The sequence below is a fragment of the Malurus melanocephalus genome, unplaced genomic scaffold (genome assembly GCF_030028575.1).
Source record: "Malurus melanocephalus ecotype Western Australia unplaced genomic scaffold, MMel_1.1 scaffold_214, whole genome shotgun sequence".
NCBI lineage: Eukaryota > Metazoa > Chordata > Aves > Passeriformes > Maluridae > Malurus > Malurus melanocephalus.
In genome coordinates this window covers 1,023,462-1,042,490 of record NW_026623446.1, presented here as the reverse complement: position 1 = coordinate 1,042,490, position 19,029 = coordinate 1,023,462, and the positions used below count along the sequence as shown (strand labels likewise).

Below are 19,029 nucleotides of genomic sequence, written 5' to 3'. Positions count from 1 at the left end.
AAGCCCGTTCTATAAAAAGCCCAGTGAGTCAATCGTTAATGTGTGTAAGGCAGAGAGGCCGCTCCCAAGGTTGAGCGAGATGAGGCTGCGGAAGGGGACCAAGGCTGGGATCCTGTTGCCACTGGGGCTTGGATGGGCTCAGAGGGACCAAGTCAGGCCTTCATCCTTCCTGCCAGGGTGAGCACTTTGGCTCCAGTCCAGGACTGCATTTTATCTCTAAGTGCACACTCTCACAACTCTGTTTGTAGTCAGTGTAAGGCTGTTTTCAGTCAGCTGGAAGGAAAGGCATTGGGGTAATGGCCCAAAGTTCCCTATTTCAAATGTTACTTCAGTGCTACACTGCTGTATGGTTTTGTGCAAGACATCCCTCTCCTGATTCCTCCCCATACGCTTACTGACTGTAGCTGGGTGATGAGGATTAAAGCAATTACATTTGTACAGCATTTTGAATGTTAAAAGCTGTTACATAACCAAGTGTTACTATTTGGGGGTGTGCTGCAGTGCAGCAGATCTTGGTGCGAGCAGTTGGGATGTTGGGAGGGCACTAAACCCCTGAGGCAGCGGGCACGGGACTGGCTGTGCCCCCTGCAGATGAGTCACTGTCTGGGGAAAATGTGCCCTTTAGCTCAYTCTGCTGCTGTGTTCATTTACTGAACCAGCTGATGTGACACCAACACATGGGGAGGCTGAGAGAGTCCCTCGACTGTGGGAGAGCCTTCTGTAAGGAGGGTGCTGCTGTTTCTGTACATTGCCAATAAGTTGTGAATTATTTTTTACAAAAAAATGAAGTTTTCAGATTAATTCATCTGTCAGTAAACTGATTCTGTAACCATGACTTACAGATTATATTATTATTATTAGTTTAAGGTTGTTATTTATCAAAATTCGCTGGGTTTAGTGAACAGAAAAATTCTGAGAAAATAGTTACAATTAAATACAAAAAAAAGTCAATTCACAGGGAACTGAAAGCCATAAAAAAAGAAAAAAACACAAAAAACAAACTATACCCATCCTATACATTATATACAAATAAAAACGAATCATTAATTACTTAAATTCTTATAAAATATGAAACTTCTTTACAATAAACAACTTTACATACAAAAACCCCACAGGGTTTGGCTGGGTTTTTTTTGTTTGTTGGGGTTTTTTTTGTTGTTTGTTGGTTTGGTTTCGTTTTTTCTTTTTTGCAGTTATTCTTTCTGTTTAGCATGGAGGTAAATCCGTGCAAGATCAGTTAAAAAATAACTGTTTCAGCATTGTTCTTCAAAGGCAACAATGAAAAAAAAAAGGAAAAAAAAAATAACCCTGTTCCAAAAACAAAACAAACGAAAAAAAAGCCCCACAAAGAAACCAAAAGGTAAACAGCTGATTAGAAAGCTGCTTTTTGTTGATGAATTCCAGAATTTTTGTGGTGGGTTTGTGTTGTTTTATAATGTGTGTGGACTACCTGTGATCTGGGGGCAGATGTGATTATGGCTCCAGCTGCCGCAGAAGTGGCACATCATATTGGGATGCTGCAGGGGGTACAGAAAGGGCCTGTGCTTTGTGACTTKTCTGTGAATATTAAAATTAGTACTTTTAATTACTGGTAGCCCACACTGCAGTGCAGTTGGTAAAGCATCAGTATCAAATTGTGCATCTTACCAAACCAGCTCTGCAGMGGGAGACCTGGTGGCACAGAGCTTGAATAGCTTCCTAAATGTTGATGTCTTCAAAATCAGTGAGAATCAATGGATARTTAAATCCCTGAAAACATATCTGTGTAGTCTAATGACAAGTTTTAAACTGGAACATTGTTAATGGTTCCTTTTTTGGGGTGTTTTTGGATATATGTGATAAACCAAGGGGCCTCTTGGATGGAGAACGTGGGGATGCTCCATCAGGCTTGCCATGGTTTCAGATCAGAGAAAGTGACACAAGGTKTTCAAAATCTACATCATAAACTGGTATTAGGAGCAAGTTTCACTGGGCAAGATACATGTAGTGACCAGGGGGATTGCAGAGAAGGAAAAKAACTGGAAAGGAAAATCTCTTGACTCCATTGTTGTTAATGCTTGACTTAAGCTGGCAGTCCTACATCTCCCTGYTTCTGAAGGAAACCCTGCCTTTGAAGCAGGAATTTGTAGTCTTGGTCCCCACAGAACATTTTCTGGTGAGCTGTTCCTTAGGATGAGGTGAAGGCTTCTATATGCAATCTCCTTTTTTCCCACCACATCAGTCATTTCTCTGCACATCAGCTTCTGGTTTTGGTTGCTGGCCCTGCACTTGTAACTTTTATCAGACCAATGTGTTCATTAAGTGAAGGTTTACTTCCTTAAGCTAGCTCGACTTCTAAAATAGTTTAGAGAAGCCTATAAAAGCTGAGTCAAATTCRAAGTTCCCTTTGTTTTATTAATCTGCTTTTTGAGCAATTTCTTGCATTGAATGCTATATCCTTTTTAATTTGACAAATGTTGCAATGTGACAAACACATGAAAACTGGTCATAGTTATGTTTGAACAAAACAGTGKATTTTTCATTTAATTATCTTCTTTTTGCCTGTAGCTATAGCCATCTTAACCTCTGCATTAACTGCACCATATATTTTGCTGTTTGATGGTATGCTCCTTGAGGCAGGGATCTTGCYTGTCAGGTTTATAAATCAGCAATTGCATGGCTTGCAAACTGTAAATAATACTTCAGWAAGAAGCTGTGTACAGGGAACCTGGGTAAATACATCCAGCAGTTCATGTTCACCATGTCCATGGATTCCCTCTGGATAGACCTTGCTTTGCCCTTCATTAGATTTTTACCAACTTAATTAAGCAGTCTACTTCATCATTTCTACACTTGTAACCCAGGACTCTTTGAGGTCATGTCAGCCTGTTGCGAGCAGAAAGAGCTCAGCAAAAGGGAGCCCAATCCCTCTGCCCTGCCAAAACCCAATCATTTCCCTGTTTGGCTTTTATGGGAGGTTGGAGAGCTCACAGGAGACATAAACAACTGAAACATGCTGTTCGTGATAATGGGCGAGTTCTTTCTCTGCTAAGCCTTGTACACTTGATTTTGTGGTTTTGCTGTAGTTACTGGTGACTTCCAGTAAGAGTCCTAATAATTTAGCAGATGGTAATCAGGCTTTGGGTTTATTACCTGTATAGTTGCTTTCCTAATTGCAGGAAAGCAGTTGGCCTTTCTGTAGGGAAGGCTGAAGAGGCTGGAATGATCTCAGCTCTAAGCTTGTTTTGATGGTGGGTRGCACTGATAAAAACACCTGTGATCCAGCTCTGCTTTAATAATCTCTTGTCTTCTTACTTTATTTTGCTTATCTCCTTTTYCCTGCCACTTGCATTTGACTAAGATAGATTTTATTTCGAGTCCAAAGCTGTCACAGGCCATTTTAGTGCCTGATGTGCTCTGCCGATAGGTGGGTGCCTGGCAGAAAAGGGGGCAGTTGAGCCCACCTGGGGATCCTGAACTCAGCTGCTGTTTGCAAAGCACCTGGAGAAACACAGATGAAAGCAGCTGCTGCTGTATTTTATTCTCCCTTCTTCCTTGAGGATCTGGTAATCACATGTTTGGTTTTATTCCCTTTTGATTTATGTTCCCTTTTGTTGCTRTGTTTCTGCCAGATCCTCCTGACTGGGTTCCCGATGAAGTCTGCAGCTACTGCACTGCATGCAAGGCTCCTTTCACAGTCATTCGCAGGAAGCACCATTGTCGGAGCTGTGGCAAGGTAATGACTCAATCAGACATGTGAGGAGCTACCCACCAAAGAGAGCAGCAAAATCATGAGCACCACAGAAACTCTGCTGCACAGCAAAATGCGAGCTCAGCCAGAATTCTCAGTTCACAGGTGGTTTTGTGTGCCTTGGCTGCCAGCTCTCAGCTTCGTTTACAAAGGGTTGGGGAGGGTTTTGACTTCTATGCAGCAATAAGCTGAATAAAGCTAAAGGCACAATTCCCTGTTGAGATCCTAGAACACCACCACCCCAACACAGAGTCACTCTGGACTACTGCTGTAAGTTCTAATGAGCCAGGGTGTTCTGCACTGCCAGGGGTGCTGCACACACAGCTCAGCTGCAGGGACAGTGTGTCCTTTTACTTTCTTTCCATACRTTTGCAGGATCATTGTGATGGGTAGGGCTGTTGCTTTTCAAGTTTGTGGGGGAGGAAGAAGGAGCGAGGGAGAAAAAAGCAGYCATGTACCTCAGGAAGCCAGAAATCTGCAGTCCCATTTCACTTGCTGGCTGGTGTACAAGTTAAAAAGGAATAGGATAGAGAAGCTGCCTTTGTTAACCATGTAGTGGACTTGGAGGAGTATGAACTATTCCCCTRATCTTTGTTTAAAACCAAAGGAGAGAGATGTTTCTTTGCAGCTCTGATGGAGCTGCTCTCCCCTGTGGCCAGCAGAGATGGACAGAGCTGCCCTGGCTGCTGGCAGTGCTGGGCACCCTCACCAGAGGGGCTGAGCCTGGCCAGATAAACTGCTCAATGAGCAGGGATTGCCTGCACAGGCCTTTCACTTGCTCTGCTGAGGAGGGGTGTGGGGCCAACTCATACTATYTTCTCTCCCTTCCCTTGAAATCGATTTTGTCCCATCCTGTTCTTSAAAGGAACTGAAGAGAAATTTCCCTCTTGTTTTTCAGATCTTCTGTTCCCGCTGTTCCTCCCACTCTGCTCCATTACCTCGTTATGGCCAGATGAAGCCTGTCCGTGTTTGCACTCACTGTTACATGTTCCATGTCACTCCTTTCTATAGTGACAGAGCTGGTATCTGACATCTTTAACTACTGCTGTGTCTTCTGGAGTCTTACATGGACTGATACACTTGACCTAARCCAAGAATTGACTTGAAAGAGGGACCCAGTGAGGGCATGTAGGCTTTGACATCCATTATTATAAATTTTGTACAGACAGTTTTTATTGCATTTTACTAAGCTGCTAAAGGGAACTAYGAAGCGTCTGTAGCTCTAAGGCTGCAGTACAGTCTTCCATAAATTTATAACATTAATGTTACGATGCCATATGCAGAACAAATGCACTGTGTGGAAGGAAATAGGGCTCAGAGAATTGAACAGGCATTGCTGCTTACCTTACATGCTAAGARCAGTTAATTAGTCCATCCCAGCAGATCAGTCCCAAAGCTCAGACACTCCTGTGCCCACTGGAACCCCAACGTGGCTGTGGGCATCAGCACCCTCCCACCTGTTTAACTTCCCCATTGTTAGATATTTGCTACCTGTGCTAGGATTAATAAAAGCAAATCTATTTCAAAGCTGAATTTGATATTTACAAAGGCAAAATTTTTTTGTGAATCCTGTAGGAAGCACTGAAAGCCCTAAAACAGTATATTTCTGTTGGCTTTCATTTACCGAGCAGAGCAATAACTCCACATTGTCTTCTAAAAATTTTTACAGCTTCCAGTTCCATAGTTTGGAGTTTTGGAAGCATTTATAATCTGAATCATTTATGCTAAATCCTGTTAATAAAAGTCTGACACAGAGGTTTGATTTCTATATCTGCATTTAAAACTTAACAAACTTCAGAGGAAGAGGTTACCRAATAAATAAATTCATATTAAAATAGATATTTTTGACAGTTTGGCAGCAAAATTTACTARATAAGACAAATTATTTCTTCAATACTGAGGTTATTTAAAATGTTTTTTTTAAAGGCAGATGTGTAATAAGATATCCAAAAGGTCCTACAGAATGGTCAGCCAGAAAAGGGTACTTGTCCACATTTGGCAGAGTAACCATGTAAAATAGTGCATACTGGTACTTCACTCATGCTAACAACTCTGAAGACATTGGTATTTATTTGAAACACCGGGGAATAATTTTTATCTCCATTCGGAGAAGAAAGAAGTAAGACTCACACAGATTCATGCTATGATCTTGCACRAACTATTTGCAGTAAGAGCTCCCTGAGCACTGAGGTTTCAAAGGCATTTGGACATGCTTTGAGTTGGCCACATGAAAAGCAAGACAATGTGCTGTGGTTAGAGAGGAAACGAGATCAAGAGCTCTTTGCTGTGCCCCCTTTCCTGACTCGTGGTGTTACACACTGTGTTTCAAAGCGATAAATACAAAAATGGATGAGGAAGTTGTTTGCGGTATCACGCTCGAGAAAGGTCGTCACTCAAAATGAWAAGGCAAAACTGGCCAGTGTTGATTTTTCTTTAATTTTGTTTATTTTTTGGGGGACATTCCCTTTGCTCAGTGGTTTACTGTTCAGTGTTAATGAGCCATATAAGGGTGCTGCAGTGTGGTGGCACTACTGTCATTTTGATTCCGATGAAACAGCTTCACTTAGTTTATGTGTAATGCACAAGCCTTATGATGCTGTTTGTAGACAATGTCAGCTCTGATGTGTTGTCCTCACCTTATTTATATTTTTTTATTATTGCTTCCCTGAAATCCTTCTCATGAAGTCCTTGGGTTGGAGTGTCTGCATTCACCAGAGTTTGGAAAGGCATGGGGTTGGGTGATTGGTGAGAGATGGGTGATGTGGTGCAAGCAATGATACTTATTCAGGCTTAAATCTCAGGCTTCACATTGCAATGATTATTGCAGTTTTATTTTTAGGAAAAAAAAACACACACAAGAAATTTAATGCTTCTTTTTTAGGATAAAAAAATTGCAACAAACTTCAATTGTGAAATAAATATGCACAAAAAAATTGCTTCTGTGGAAAAAGATCTTATTTAATGGACTGAATATTTATTTAAGCTTGTTTTTATTTTGTAAATGCTGTAATTCAGAGTCATTTCCATAAATATGATATTTAAAGATCTCAGACACTATAGTTTCTTATGTAAATACAGACTCCTATTTCTCTTACTGAAAAGCACAATGACTATATCAATACTAATATACATTTGCCTCAAGGAAGACTTTCATCTTGTAATCTCTTCAGATAATTAAAGTGTCAGGACTTTCTACTTCCATGTGCTGGATTGCTCTTTCATTTTGGGGTCTGTTTACATGGAGTGACAGCTGCCATCCTGTCAAAAAAACTGCCCTTAACTCTTTCTCACGTTGCAAATGACATGAAAGAAATTAGTTTGAATTTGGAAATGGAAGTCACCCGTACAGAGAAGGGGTGGTAAATCAAAGCTGGAATACCAGCCTGTCACTTAGCATTGCCTCGTGCTATCTCTTGCCACCAGCTGAAAATCTCCCTTCCCAAAATACCTTGTGTCAATGGCCACTTCACACATTAGGCATGTTTGATCTGCCTGTGTCACATCTGAATAATCTTTCCTGTGGGGGATACAAATCTGCAATGAAAACAGCGCTCCTTGGATCTCTGTGTACAGTTATCCTTGGGAAGCGTAAATGCCCAGTGCTGCTTTGTTCTGCCCCCTGTAGGAAATGCAGCTGTTAAAGGTTTTATGAGAATTAATTTYCATTTCCAGAGGACTTGATCCATGGCTTTGGGATGTGCCATTTCWCTGAACAGAAAACATGTTACAGCTGCATGACATTAGGATCTCAGCTTCGGTAGTGCAGCAGTGGGGAAACTTTATGGGAAGCCTGCACAYAAATGTAAGATTGCATTCAAATTAACATGCATAATATTTATGGGCAAATAATGTTGCCTTCAAGTGTGTGTGAATAAGTGAACAGTACAAATCTRTCCTAAAGGGAGTTTTTAATCAAAAAGGGAATTTCTCTTCTCCAGAATACAATGTGTTCCACAGCAGTTTTCCTGTTGGGGATATCACAATGGGAGTGAACAGGATAATAAGGTAAGAGCAGCACTGGCAAAGACGGGAATAATTCATGTGGTGCTGGACTCTCCTGTATAGCAGTTCCCTTCTGAATCCCAGCTGTTTTCAGGGGAAAAAAACTAATTACRGAAAACTCTGAAGTGATCCTTTCTAGGTCTGTACAAATCGTACAGCRTTTCCAGCTCTCTCTGGGTTTGTAAAAGCAAGTGGATATCAAGGCTTCCTCTGCAGTGAAAGGAACTTCAGTAAAATACCTCTGCTTTCAGGGAATACCCCTGGAACACTCAATCCAGAACACTCAAACACACTGAAAAGCTGTCACAGTATCTCGATGAGGAGGAACCTGGATGGAAGTGATGGCTGAGRAGTGACCTTTRTGTGCRTTGTCTGATTGGAAAGGAAGGAGAGGGAAATGGGCTGTGTGTGGCTGTGCCTGTACATGGGTGGGGAGGTGGGGAAGGTGGGCTGTGGGGGCAGGAGATTGGCTGTAGGAAAGCCTCAAATACAGCCCCATCACAGTCCTGCCTGSAGCTGGAGGAAACCACCAGCTCTCAGTGTTTCGCTGAATTCTCAGTTCATGCAAAGTCAAAGCTGCTGGGGCTGCATCCGCCAGTTTCCGTGGCAACCCCCGATAGCATCTCTCTGCCAGTGCCAGGACTGCAGCGCTCTGTTCCTGCACGGGCAGGCATGGAGGCTCCTGCTTTCTGCTTCGTCAGAGGGGATGTGATGCCTCAAACATCTTCATTTGTAACGGAGGTTTGTACTGCAGTCAAATGCTTACTGCGAACTCTATTTTCTAATGACAGCATTTCACTGAATTAATGCTTTATGTTGCTTGTCAGGAAGAAATCATCATTGTAGGCCTTTTGACTACTTTTGAGGGGGTTTAAACTCTTTTTTTTTTTCCTTCTCCGCTTTCACCCTATCACCCAGCTTTTCGTTTTTGCTGTGTATAAACTAGATTTACTCTGGCCTCCGTGGACATCTTATAGAGAGTGAAATATTAAGACAACTCACGGGTCTGTCATTTTTATTGCTTCCTGAACTTGCCATTTAAGTTCCAGGTTTGTTTCAAACCTTCACTTGGTATCCTTGTACCTGCAGTAGCGTCCTGACACACAGGTCCTCCCTGGCTGCCTGAGCTGCCACGGATTTTGCACCAAGGTGTTTAAAGTTCTGCAGAATTCCTTTATGTTGTGGAGGAGAAGGGATGGATCCTAATTCTATGGTTTTAATAGCTGTTAGTAAATGATAGATATTACCATTTTGCTGTTTTTTTTCCTTTGCTCTTAAACCAAAAAATGGCAAAATAATAGGCCAGAAGGATGAAGAGGAGAAGACTTGTTAAAGCAGAACTGGAAGTGTGAAGATGATGTTTTAATGAAGTAATTGGTCTCTTTGAAAACAAGCTGTAGCTGCATGTGCTAGGAATGCTGGGGCTCATGCATAAAACAAACTGGGCAATTAGTCTTTCATGAACTCATTTCATTTCTTGTTTTCACTAAACATGAAGGCTCTGAAGTGTAAAGAATGATTTTCCCTCATRTTTCACTCAAAGGTACGAAGCTGATTTTTCTTCTCAGTTTTTTTTTTTCAGCAAACTGCCACCAGCCTGTTTGGGCTCTGGCTGAGCTTGTCTGCAAAAAGAGAAAATCCTGTGTCCAGTACAGCCAACAATGGGGCCTCCCACCCCTGAGGAGCAGTGCGAGGTGCCTGTGGGCACGAGTGACTGCAGAGTGGCTGTTKCTCATGTCCAGCTGCTGAGTGATGCTCCCATCTGCTCCTTCTCAGGAGCATGAGGTGCCTGACACAGCCCGGGATGTGAGGGACCACTGTGCCTGGGAACAGCAGAGCCAGMGAGCACTGAGCTGTAACTACCTCACATAGTACTGAGATTTTATTTTCTGAAAATAACCCCAGGCCCGGCACTCACACCACTTAAGCAAGCACTTAAACTCATGTCTTACTCTAGAAAGTCTTATTTATGTATTTCTGCACTTTTACATAGTTCTTCAGGGGCAATAAAATGTTGGTGTTACTGCCATGACTGTTTTATTCACTGAGTTAATAAAAAAGACATAAAACAGCAGCAGGGAGAGTGTATGAGGTGACTGCTTTCTACATAATATTTCAGGAGTGGCCACCTTTCAGGTTTTTAGCTGGAATTAGGCTGTGGTTCCAATGGGCTTGTCAGTAYAGTGGAAGATGATGATAAGAAACAGTCCTGAATGGCATTTGTGCTGGTAACCTCTCTGAGGTGTCCTGTAAAAAACACACTAAAAATAGCTTTTGTAAGAGGTGTGTCTGAAAATGATGTGCAACTGCCTCAGCTTTTTTGGACAATTTGGAGAAYGCTGTCCCTCAGCATTCCAGGGCTGGGCCAATGGCTCTGCATGGACTGTCCCAGTCATAACATACCTGTCAGGTATGTTAAAAGCAGTGACACTGTCCTGGCATTATTACCAATGGACCTGYACCATGCCATCTTCTGTGTTTGAGGAGCCTCTGAGATCAAATTTTGAGTCACTTGATAATTATTTTTTTCTGGTCAAGACCATTTGTGATTGSTGCTTCACTAGCAGCTTTTCTGTTTATTATGCAGCAGTAAAGCTTGCTGGCTTTGGGTTGTTTTGGTTTTTTTAATTGATTTCACTCTCTTTTCACTTATCTGCAGAAAGCTGGAAATTAATAATTGAAGATATAAACAGAAAAATAATAACTTCTGCAACTTCATAAATATATTTAAACAAAACTACCCYATGATGCTCTCAAACACTGGGAAATTATACAGTAAAAACTAACCCCAAGTAGTCCAAAAGTCCTGGGTGTCCATCTCTGAACCATCTGCTTTTGTCTAGGAGGACTTGTAGCTGGTGGGAAGGGAGCTGTGGATGGTGATCTCTGAGGAAAGTGGTCTCTGTAGTGGTGACCAAAACTTACAGGTTTGAACCAGTGATTGTAACTTCTTTGTTTAGAAATAACTTTTCCCTAATTCAAAAACAATGAAGAAAATTGCTGTATTTCCCATGTAAAGAAGCTCTGTTCAAATAAGAAAACTCAATTAATTTGATCCAAGTGTCTTGCAACAAAAKATAAAGCTACCATGAATTCATTCAATGACCTCTTTTATGCCCTCTCATTGCCATACTTTTGAGAGTTTCTTTCAGGACAGAACATGAACCTTGCTTGGAGAACAAAGCAGGAAAACCTTGCCTAGCTGTACTCCTGACAGGTATTTTCCTCTGTCATATTTGTTCCTCACATTCTGTTTTCTGCCCTGTCACTTGCTTTTTTTCTCTTTAAAGGAATGATATTGGAGTTAGACTCTAAACTGAGTCTCAGGGAAAAYGTTTCCATATTTCTTTCCTGTAGGAAGCATTTGAAATACGGCTGTGTCTAGTGTCTGTCTCAAAAGGTGCTTTGTGAAAACCTGAGGATGGAGACTTGCATCCAGATGCTGCCTCCACGCAACATTTGGCTTACATTGGAACAAGAAAGAAGTAGATGCGGCGGTAAAGGATCCAAAATTCAGGCTAGTATAAAGTGTGAAAGCTTAAGGGCACCTTGGGTGCTCACTGAAAGCACCCAAGTCCAGAGCCAGCCTTTGCCACCACCAGGCACGAGCCTGGTCTGGTGCAGCCCTGAGCTGGGACCTGGGACCTGTCCAGGCTGGAGGGAGAAGCCAAGGAGCTGACAGCCAAAGGGACACTGCTCCAAGGGTCTTTTCCCAGACTATTTTGCTAAAAGCAGCTCCCAGGAAGAATGCAAGGTGGTGTCTTACCCACTGCATTGAGGGTATTTTCAAGGAGTKAAAGAAATACTGCTCCTTGGCAGGTGGAGGGGACAGAGAGAGGCTGTTGTCTTTTTACTTGTTCATTGTATTTTTATATGTATGTTCTCCTTGCTTGCTGCAGTAAGAAATGAAAAGGAAATAARTTTACTTCTTAAACATCTCAAATTCCCATTCATGCCACAAATAATTCTCATAATGTGTTCTAATTGCATAATGCAAATAAATACCAGTCATTAAATAATATTAGGTTGTTTTTAAACAGAAAAATCATTAACCCAAATCAAGCAATTATGAAAGCACTTCCTCTGAGAACAAACAGCTCAGAAGCCACCGAGAACACCAGYGCTGTGTGATAAAACCTCTGCCCCATGTGCTGCTCCTGGATCCTTTCCAGCACCTTCCCAAGGTTCAGATGTTGTCACAGCATTAGTTGCCAGAGGAACTCTGTTCTTGCCAAATTCTATCTTCTTGGCTGCTCTGTGCTCTTGTGCTGCTGGCATTCAGCTCCGTCAACCTCTGCAGGGTTGCTTTTATTTGTGATATTTATAAAACAGCTGAAGCACCTGGCACAAAGGAGGATGGAGCTGAATGAGGGAAGGTGTTGAGGGAGGTAAAAATGTTCCTGGTGTGTTTTGCTATGAGGGAAAAGCCATGGGAGTGGCAAAGGGACTGGAAATGCTTGGAGTTGCAATCTATTGAATGCATCAGAGATACAATTGCAGATGACATCAGTAAATGCCTACGCTGGATGCGCAGGTCTGGGAAGCTGCGCTCCTCCTGGCAGGGGTGTAACGGGAACCAGTGGCTGGAAGTTGAGCCAGCTTGAACAAATGTAGGTGAGAAAGAAGCAGCTAAATCTCACAGCTGTTGAGCAGTGAGCTGATCATTGTGGTGAGCTCTGTACTATGAGCACAATTATTTTTAACAAACACAAAATAGGATCTTCCTACCAGCACAGTGGTGCAGCCACCCAGGTTGGGACAAAGGCAGAAATGAGCACTCAGTGGGGCTGTCCTGTGACAGAGATCAGGGTCCTGGTGGTCTCAGTTTATAAATTGCTTCAGGGAGCTGCCAAGAGGACGGATGGGGTGCTATTTCTCTGTGGGCTGAGGTGCAGAAGGGATGCAGTGGCACAGGCAAACCCACCCAGCACTCTCCATCTCCCTCYTTCACCCTGCAGTTAATCCTGAACCAGAGCTGGAGTCACACTGGCATTGGACTACTACAAGCAGCAGGAAAAGGAAGGTAATGGATCAAATACAAGGAGGAGGGATGCAGGGACAAATACACTGCCATTTAGGAACCCAGTGTAGAATGGAGGGGAAGGGAAATCCCTGACCACAGAAATCTTCCTGTGTGCAATTCATAATCCGCTAAAGCAATCACTTCCCACTTTGCCAAGAGCASTTCTCCTGTCCTTGTGAGCTGGCTGTGATTTCCTGCAGTGCTCATCAACACTGGTGTCATGCTGAACACATGGCTCCTGCACAGGCCAGGCTGGCTCTGGTTGCCATCAGTGTGCCATGTGTGGGAGCTGAGCATGGCTGAGTGCRTAGAATCACTGCTTCCCCAAATCTWGCCTGCAGCTAGAGAAGAAATGATCCTTCTGCTTTGTTTTCCTTCACACCTGCTGGCCACAGAGCAGCAGGTTTGCCTGAGGAACCAGGCATGGAACCACAGTGGCCAACCTTGCACAGACCTTACAGGTCTGTACCGTGAGGTACAACAGAAGATTGAAGCAAACTTTTATACAGGGTTTTAKTATCCTCACCCAGCAGAGCACATCRGCTGTGAAGGACTGGAGGGGGGAGCCATGTCTTTCCTCTGCCTGAGCATGAGAAGTGGCTTCTGCCACACCCCTGTCCCAGTCCATCCCTTCAGAGATGYGCAGGATGAAGGGGCTGTGTGAGCATTTGTTGGGCCTCYCCAYAGCAGAGATGTCCCAACACTGTGAYACAGAGGAGTTTTTAGGATTTTGTGTGTATCTCCTTCCTTGTGACCCTGCACAATGCACAGTGCCCCGATCCTTCCCCGCCAACCATGGTACCAGCATGCTCACGTGCCTTCACACTGCTGTAGGTGTGTTATCTCCATCCTACAGAAGCGCTTATTAAAATACTCGGGAACACAAGATCGGCTCATCCTGTCCTGCTATCTCAAGCATCCATGAATAATCCYTTTCATAAATCACTTGTATCTCATCACAGAGGTAAGTGCAGTTCTTTTTACTGTACTCAGGCCTTAATCTTCTCAGTAGACCAAGGGTTTTAGAGATGCTGAAGTCTCCAGGCCCTGATGTTTTAGTGGTCCTTTGAAGCTAAACCTTGGATCTCAGAGTCAGCTATCCCTGTTCTTCCTGCATGCCAGGGGATCTTTTGCTCCCTGCCTGTCACCCAGAGCCTTATCTAGAGATGTGTCTGGTAGGAAGCAGAGAGCTTGTAGGAAACGTCTATGCTTCTGTAAAGAAGGGTGTTGGGCCATGTAAACTGAGGATGGCTCTGGGCCTGGGGTGACTCTGGGCTTCAGCTTGAAAATCACAGCTTCTCCTGATCTTCTGAAGGTGATCATGGCCCTGTAGGTTCCCATTCCCTTTCCCTTTGGCAGACTGCTTTTGTCCTAAATGTGGTCTCTGGCCTTCATTTCACTTGTTAAAATCTGCTGGATGCATCAAGCACAGGCGCCACTGGTTAGGGTGGATCTTAGAACAGTAAATTCTGCTCTTGCCTCCATCACTCCCACTTGGACCTACAGCTCCATCTCAGCAGGAGTTTGTAACACCATGGTGTAGCTCAGCTCATGAGGGTGCTTAGTGCTGGCTCTCTGGTGTGTATCAGCACACGTGAAATAGTGTGGAATATCTAAAATCTGCTTCCAGGGACTGGGTGGGGAGCAGTCACTGTGTCAGGCTGGAGGCTATGGGTCACGCCTGCAGTCTGGAGCACAATGTCTGTATCTTGATATCAGTCTCTCCTCTTGGTAAATGCAGCAGAGATTGATGGGTTTGTTTTGCTTAGGTGGTAATGAAGCAGTTAATTGCACTCGGTAATGACCGTCTCTGCCCAGCTGCTCAGGGAAATATCTTAGAGGCTTGCCCCACGGATCCTGGGCTGTGTAAGCACATCCAAGCCATCACGGAAATCCCTGGCTGCTCAGCTTTCCCAGCTCCCTTGTTGACTGTTTGGAAAGAACTAAACACATGTTTTATCTCCTTGTTTCACCAGCCCTCTGTGCTGAGTGTTGTGTGCAGGATTGGCAGCAGGAGCGGTGCCAGCGTGGGCTCCTCCTGGCACAGCACCGCGCCCGGGTGGCCCCGCGCCCGCGGGAGCAGAGCTTTGTGCTGCACCGAGTCAGAGCATCCCTGCMGTGCCGGGGATTCCCACCGCGGCTCCTCGCTGCCTGTCCCCGGCTGCTGCGGCTGTGCCCACTGAGCTCTGCCGTGACCGATCTGCACAAGCCCTTCCAACTCTGCTAAAAACACTTCCCTGCCCGCCTTCACCGATAGCCCCCCGTCCCCTGCTCTGATGGGGTATGAACTGCTGTTCCTGCATTGCATCCACTGCATTTCACAGCTGCAAGGTCGGGTTATTTTTCTTCTACAGTTTCTCCACTATGACTTTGAAGTATTTTTAAGGCCTGTCCCAGCATCCTCAAGTCAACTTCCACCAAAACAAACATCTCATATTTAAATGCAGCAAAGCTGTTCTTTCCAATTCTTCTTGCCAAATCACAATTTCTCCACYTTTAATGGCCCTGCAGCGCGGGACAGGGAGCAGGCAGCTCTACCTGCTGTCACAGCACCGGGCTCAGGCTGTGCCGACTCATTAGACTTTTAGGTCAAACGCTTGAGCTGCGTGGAAGCCGATTGTGTTTGCGGGGAGTGTGAGTACCGAGTCCCTCCATCCTCTGCTCTGCTGTCACGCAGGAGCGTTAAAGCCAACGTACAGCACAATATTTGGGTCAAATGTRAGCGGTTCAAGTGCTGAAAGCTTTCCCACCTGCCTCAGTGGCAGGGATCACGCTGTCCCCAGCGGGCGATGGCAGCTGGCACCCCGGTGTCGGGGTCTGGCACCAGAGCCAGCGCCTCGGAGCCCCCCGATCCCCCGGGATGGCACCGAGGGAAGTCCCAGTTCCACTGCGCTCCTGCCTCAAGTGAGAAATAAGATTTTCAACGCTCTGTGAGCCCACAGGAGACCAMGAGCTGCAGCGTGAAGCCGCCGAGCCGCCCGGGGAGCGAGCAGCTTTCCCCGCTGGGGCAAGAGCAGCAATTTGCGTTTTCACGCCCAAGGCCTCTGGGACAGAAGGCGCTTGTCCCCTGTGCCCGACACGGCTCTCGGCGCGGAGGGTTTGTCCCGGGAGCCGGGTTTGTCCCGGGAGCCGGGTTTGTCCCGGGAGCCGGGCCCGGCCCGGGCGGCGGGCGCGGCGCAGTCTCGGTGTGACCCCGTGCGGCCGCCGGGTGCAGTGCGGGCCGTGCCGCGGGGCCTGCGGGGCCGGGCCGGGCCAGGGGGGCACGTTCCCGCAAAGCTGCAGCCTCATGAACCTCCAGCCCTACTAAAAAAAACAAACAAAAAATCCCTCCAACCCCCACAAAACAAACAAAACAAGAAAAAYCCSCAGCTGGCTCAGCGCAGGGCTGCCAGRGCTCATCCCTGGCCTGGGTCCCCTCAAAGCCCCTGAGCCGGGGCACCCACCACTGGCCAGGGCTCCAGCACCGTTTGCCACTTAACATGGAAATGCCAGCAAGCCCCATAAGCAGCCAGGCCTCCAGATCCCTTTGGAATTACAGCTGGTTATGAGAGGCTGTTTCAGTGTTTCCCCATTCTCAAGCTGTCTTGAAATGGAAAGGGACAGTTGACATTGTTCAGGCARGACTCGGTGCCCAAAGCAGCTGCTCCTCGGTTTCCATGGGCTGGCTGTGCCCAGACCCAGCCATATGTGTGGCTATCTCATCGCTTTGCTGGCTGTGTAAGGCTGTGGGCAGGAGCTTTGCAGTTCATCACCTCAAAAATGACAGCTATGCCCACCTYGGCTGATGTGGGAGCCTGCTGGAGRCTTTGGGCTGAAAAATCCACTCAGCCACTGGARAGACCCAAGCAGCTTGTGAACATCTACAGCAGCACGTCCAAGGCAAGTTTTGGAAGCACAATGAGTGGGACAGCCTGGGCTGGTGTTGCCCCTGCTGTGCTGTGACAGCTGAGAACAGAAACCAGCTCCGAAGGATTTGCAGTTTAGTCCTCTGATTTAGCGTCGGGAGGGTGCAGGAGTGTGTCTGTTGTGCTGTCCTTGCCAGGGCTCTGTTTAATGTCCTGCCCTGGGGTGGGAAGCAGGAAGGAGCTCTGCTTTTCTGCTGCTCTGTCAAAAACAATTGGTCTAGGGCTGTTTTCTTTAGTTTTCCACTTGTTTCTCTTCCTGCACTTGCCAGTGTCTGCCTCATAGGTTTTGCTTCATAGGTTCAGGGAGCAATAGGGCAAGGACACTCTTGAAGGGTGTCTCCCCAGCCCAGGGAGGAGCCGTAGTCATGCAGAACTGGTCATCCCTTGTATGATACTTGTGATCACCTTTGCGTGGCTTCTACTGAAACTCAGAGTGACATTTTACATCCACCCATAAAAGGATTACCTCATGGCTGGGTGGTATCAGGAGAAACTGGCAGGACAMAACTTCTGGGAAGAATGACATTTCAAGGCCTCCCAAGGCTTGTTTGTTAATTTATGCTGACAAGTATTTACAAAAATTTCCATGCATCCGGCCCAGAACGTCCTGCTGTCTCTGAATGTGCCATACGGCGCAGTGCTCAGCTTCTGCTCCAGAAGCATCTGTGCTGCTGGGCACAGCACGTGGGACCAAGGCGCTGACCATGAAAACCTGGTGAGCAGCTGACATGGCAGAGTGGGGCCAGGCTGCCCTGCAGGGCTCCYGCACGCCACTGATTAAATGCCTCAGCTCTTCCTTCCCCTCCACTTGGAAATCTCACTGTTAACTTGACTTAAAGCCTCCCTGTGGGTTTGCAAACTTGGAGAAAATTTTTTTTCTATGAGATGAGTTCTCCTTGCCAAGGAGGTTTTAATAACTCACCATGAAATTTATAGAGTTTAAATTTAAACCACACGTGGGAAAGTGGAGCTGTAACAGTTTAATCCAATTTAACCTTGAGCGATCCGTTCCGCAGCGCTCCGGCAGACAGTTCACACCACAAGCAAAATTCCTCTGCGGGGTGGCAGACAACAGCTCTCTCATCATGTCTGTGTCCTTTCMAAARCACAGAGAACCAGACGGGGCYATSTATGCCCCTGTTTCATTCTCCTGCRAGTCTCCCTTTGGAAACAGCAGGAATCTGATGCAGCTCGGAGCTGGGCATACCCCTAGGAAGAAGCTATGTTCTAGCTGTCATATTTTCCTTCCTAAGATAAAGAATATCCTTTTCATGCCCCAGTTGCATACCACCTCCTTTTCCTGTCCCATCACAAGAAAAAGGCATGTTTCACAGGTGATCATACGAATGCATCTTGTTAGGGGAGAATCTGCTGGGAATCTTTTCAGCACTCTCTAAGGAGAGGAGTTGGGAAAGTTTAATAGCCAACTCAGCTAAATGTTGAAAAGATTTATTTCCATTTACCTGCTTTGTCTTTTGTAAATAGTCAGTTTTATGTAATCCGTGTTCCAGTGTGGTGACGTGAAAGACCAAACATACATTTGTAGCACAAGTCAGATATAGGCTGGCAAAAGCCTGTTGAGTGGGGATGTAAAATGCCCCAGCCCTGGGAGGATGCAGTGACTGAGTTCAGAAGTGTGTTGGTAGCTTAAACCTGGAAGGGATCTCCCATGGTGTCCAGCTAAGGTGAGGAAATTYAGCAGTGAGCAGCTGAAGGTGCCTTACAGATCATACACATCCACAGCAGTTGTGGCAGTTCGAGTAACAAGGGCTACACTGATTAACTCTCTGTTGAAATCCATACCAGGCTGTGCCTGTTGGAAATGGAAAGACATGATGATTTTCTGGGATGGCCAAGTGGAGAACAGAAATCCAGGCTAGAACTGTCATGGTTGACTTAAAGCTTTGAGGGACTATTGCATGAATGGCAATGCTGTTTCAGATCCAGCTGTGTTTGCTGTGTTTCTGAATAACTACACTTGGTGTGGCCCTTCTTGGTGGTATCTCAGAAAAAAAAAATAGGTAACAGCAAGTTCTTCTTTACAGACTTTATTCTTTTCCCCTAGGCTTGTGCATTTAACAGAAGATTATCCAATAATTTGCTTTGGTGAGATTTGCTTGTTTGCTCTGTTTCTGGAGARAGKRATACTCATCAGSTAAATATTTTTTTAGATGCATTAGRTATGACATGGTRAGACCAGAAATGAGTTTCATRCYRTGTTCCCAGATGGGTCGCTTCCCAGGGAGGTTGGCTGCTGCCTGTGCAGCTCAAGTTGGAAATTTTGGGGTGGCAGAAAAAGAAAATATTCCCAAAACTGGATTCCCTTATAGCTTGCCAGGTATACCAGGCTGMCTCACCTCAGGCGGAGG

General features: G+C 45.4%; 1 protein-coding gene across 4 annotated transcripts in view; it reads left to right on the top strand.

The window, feature by feature from the left end:
* The window catches only part of ZFYVE28 (zinc finger FYVE-type containing 28), a 148,550-nt gene extending 141,885 nt beyond the window's left edge, over window positions 1-6,665 (top strand). For all 4 annotated transcript variants that reach the window (XM_057374047.1, XM_057374046.1, XM_057374045.1 and 1 more), the window contains 2 exons: window positions 3,612-3,715; window positions 4,629-6,665. In XM_057374047.1, coding sequence (XP_057230030.1) covers window positions 3,612-3,715; window positions 4,629-4,760 — 236 coding nt within the window. In that variant the 3' untranslated portion in view covers window positions 4,761-6,665. The remainder of the gene's footprint in view (window positions 1-3,611; window positions 3,716-4,628) is intronic.
* The last annotated feature ends 12,364 nt before the right edge of the window (window positions 6,666-19,029 follow it).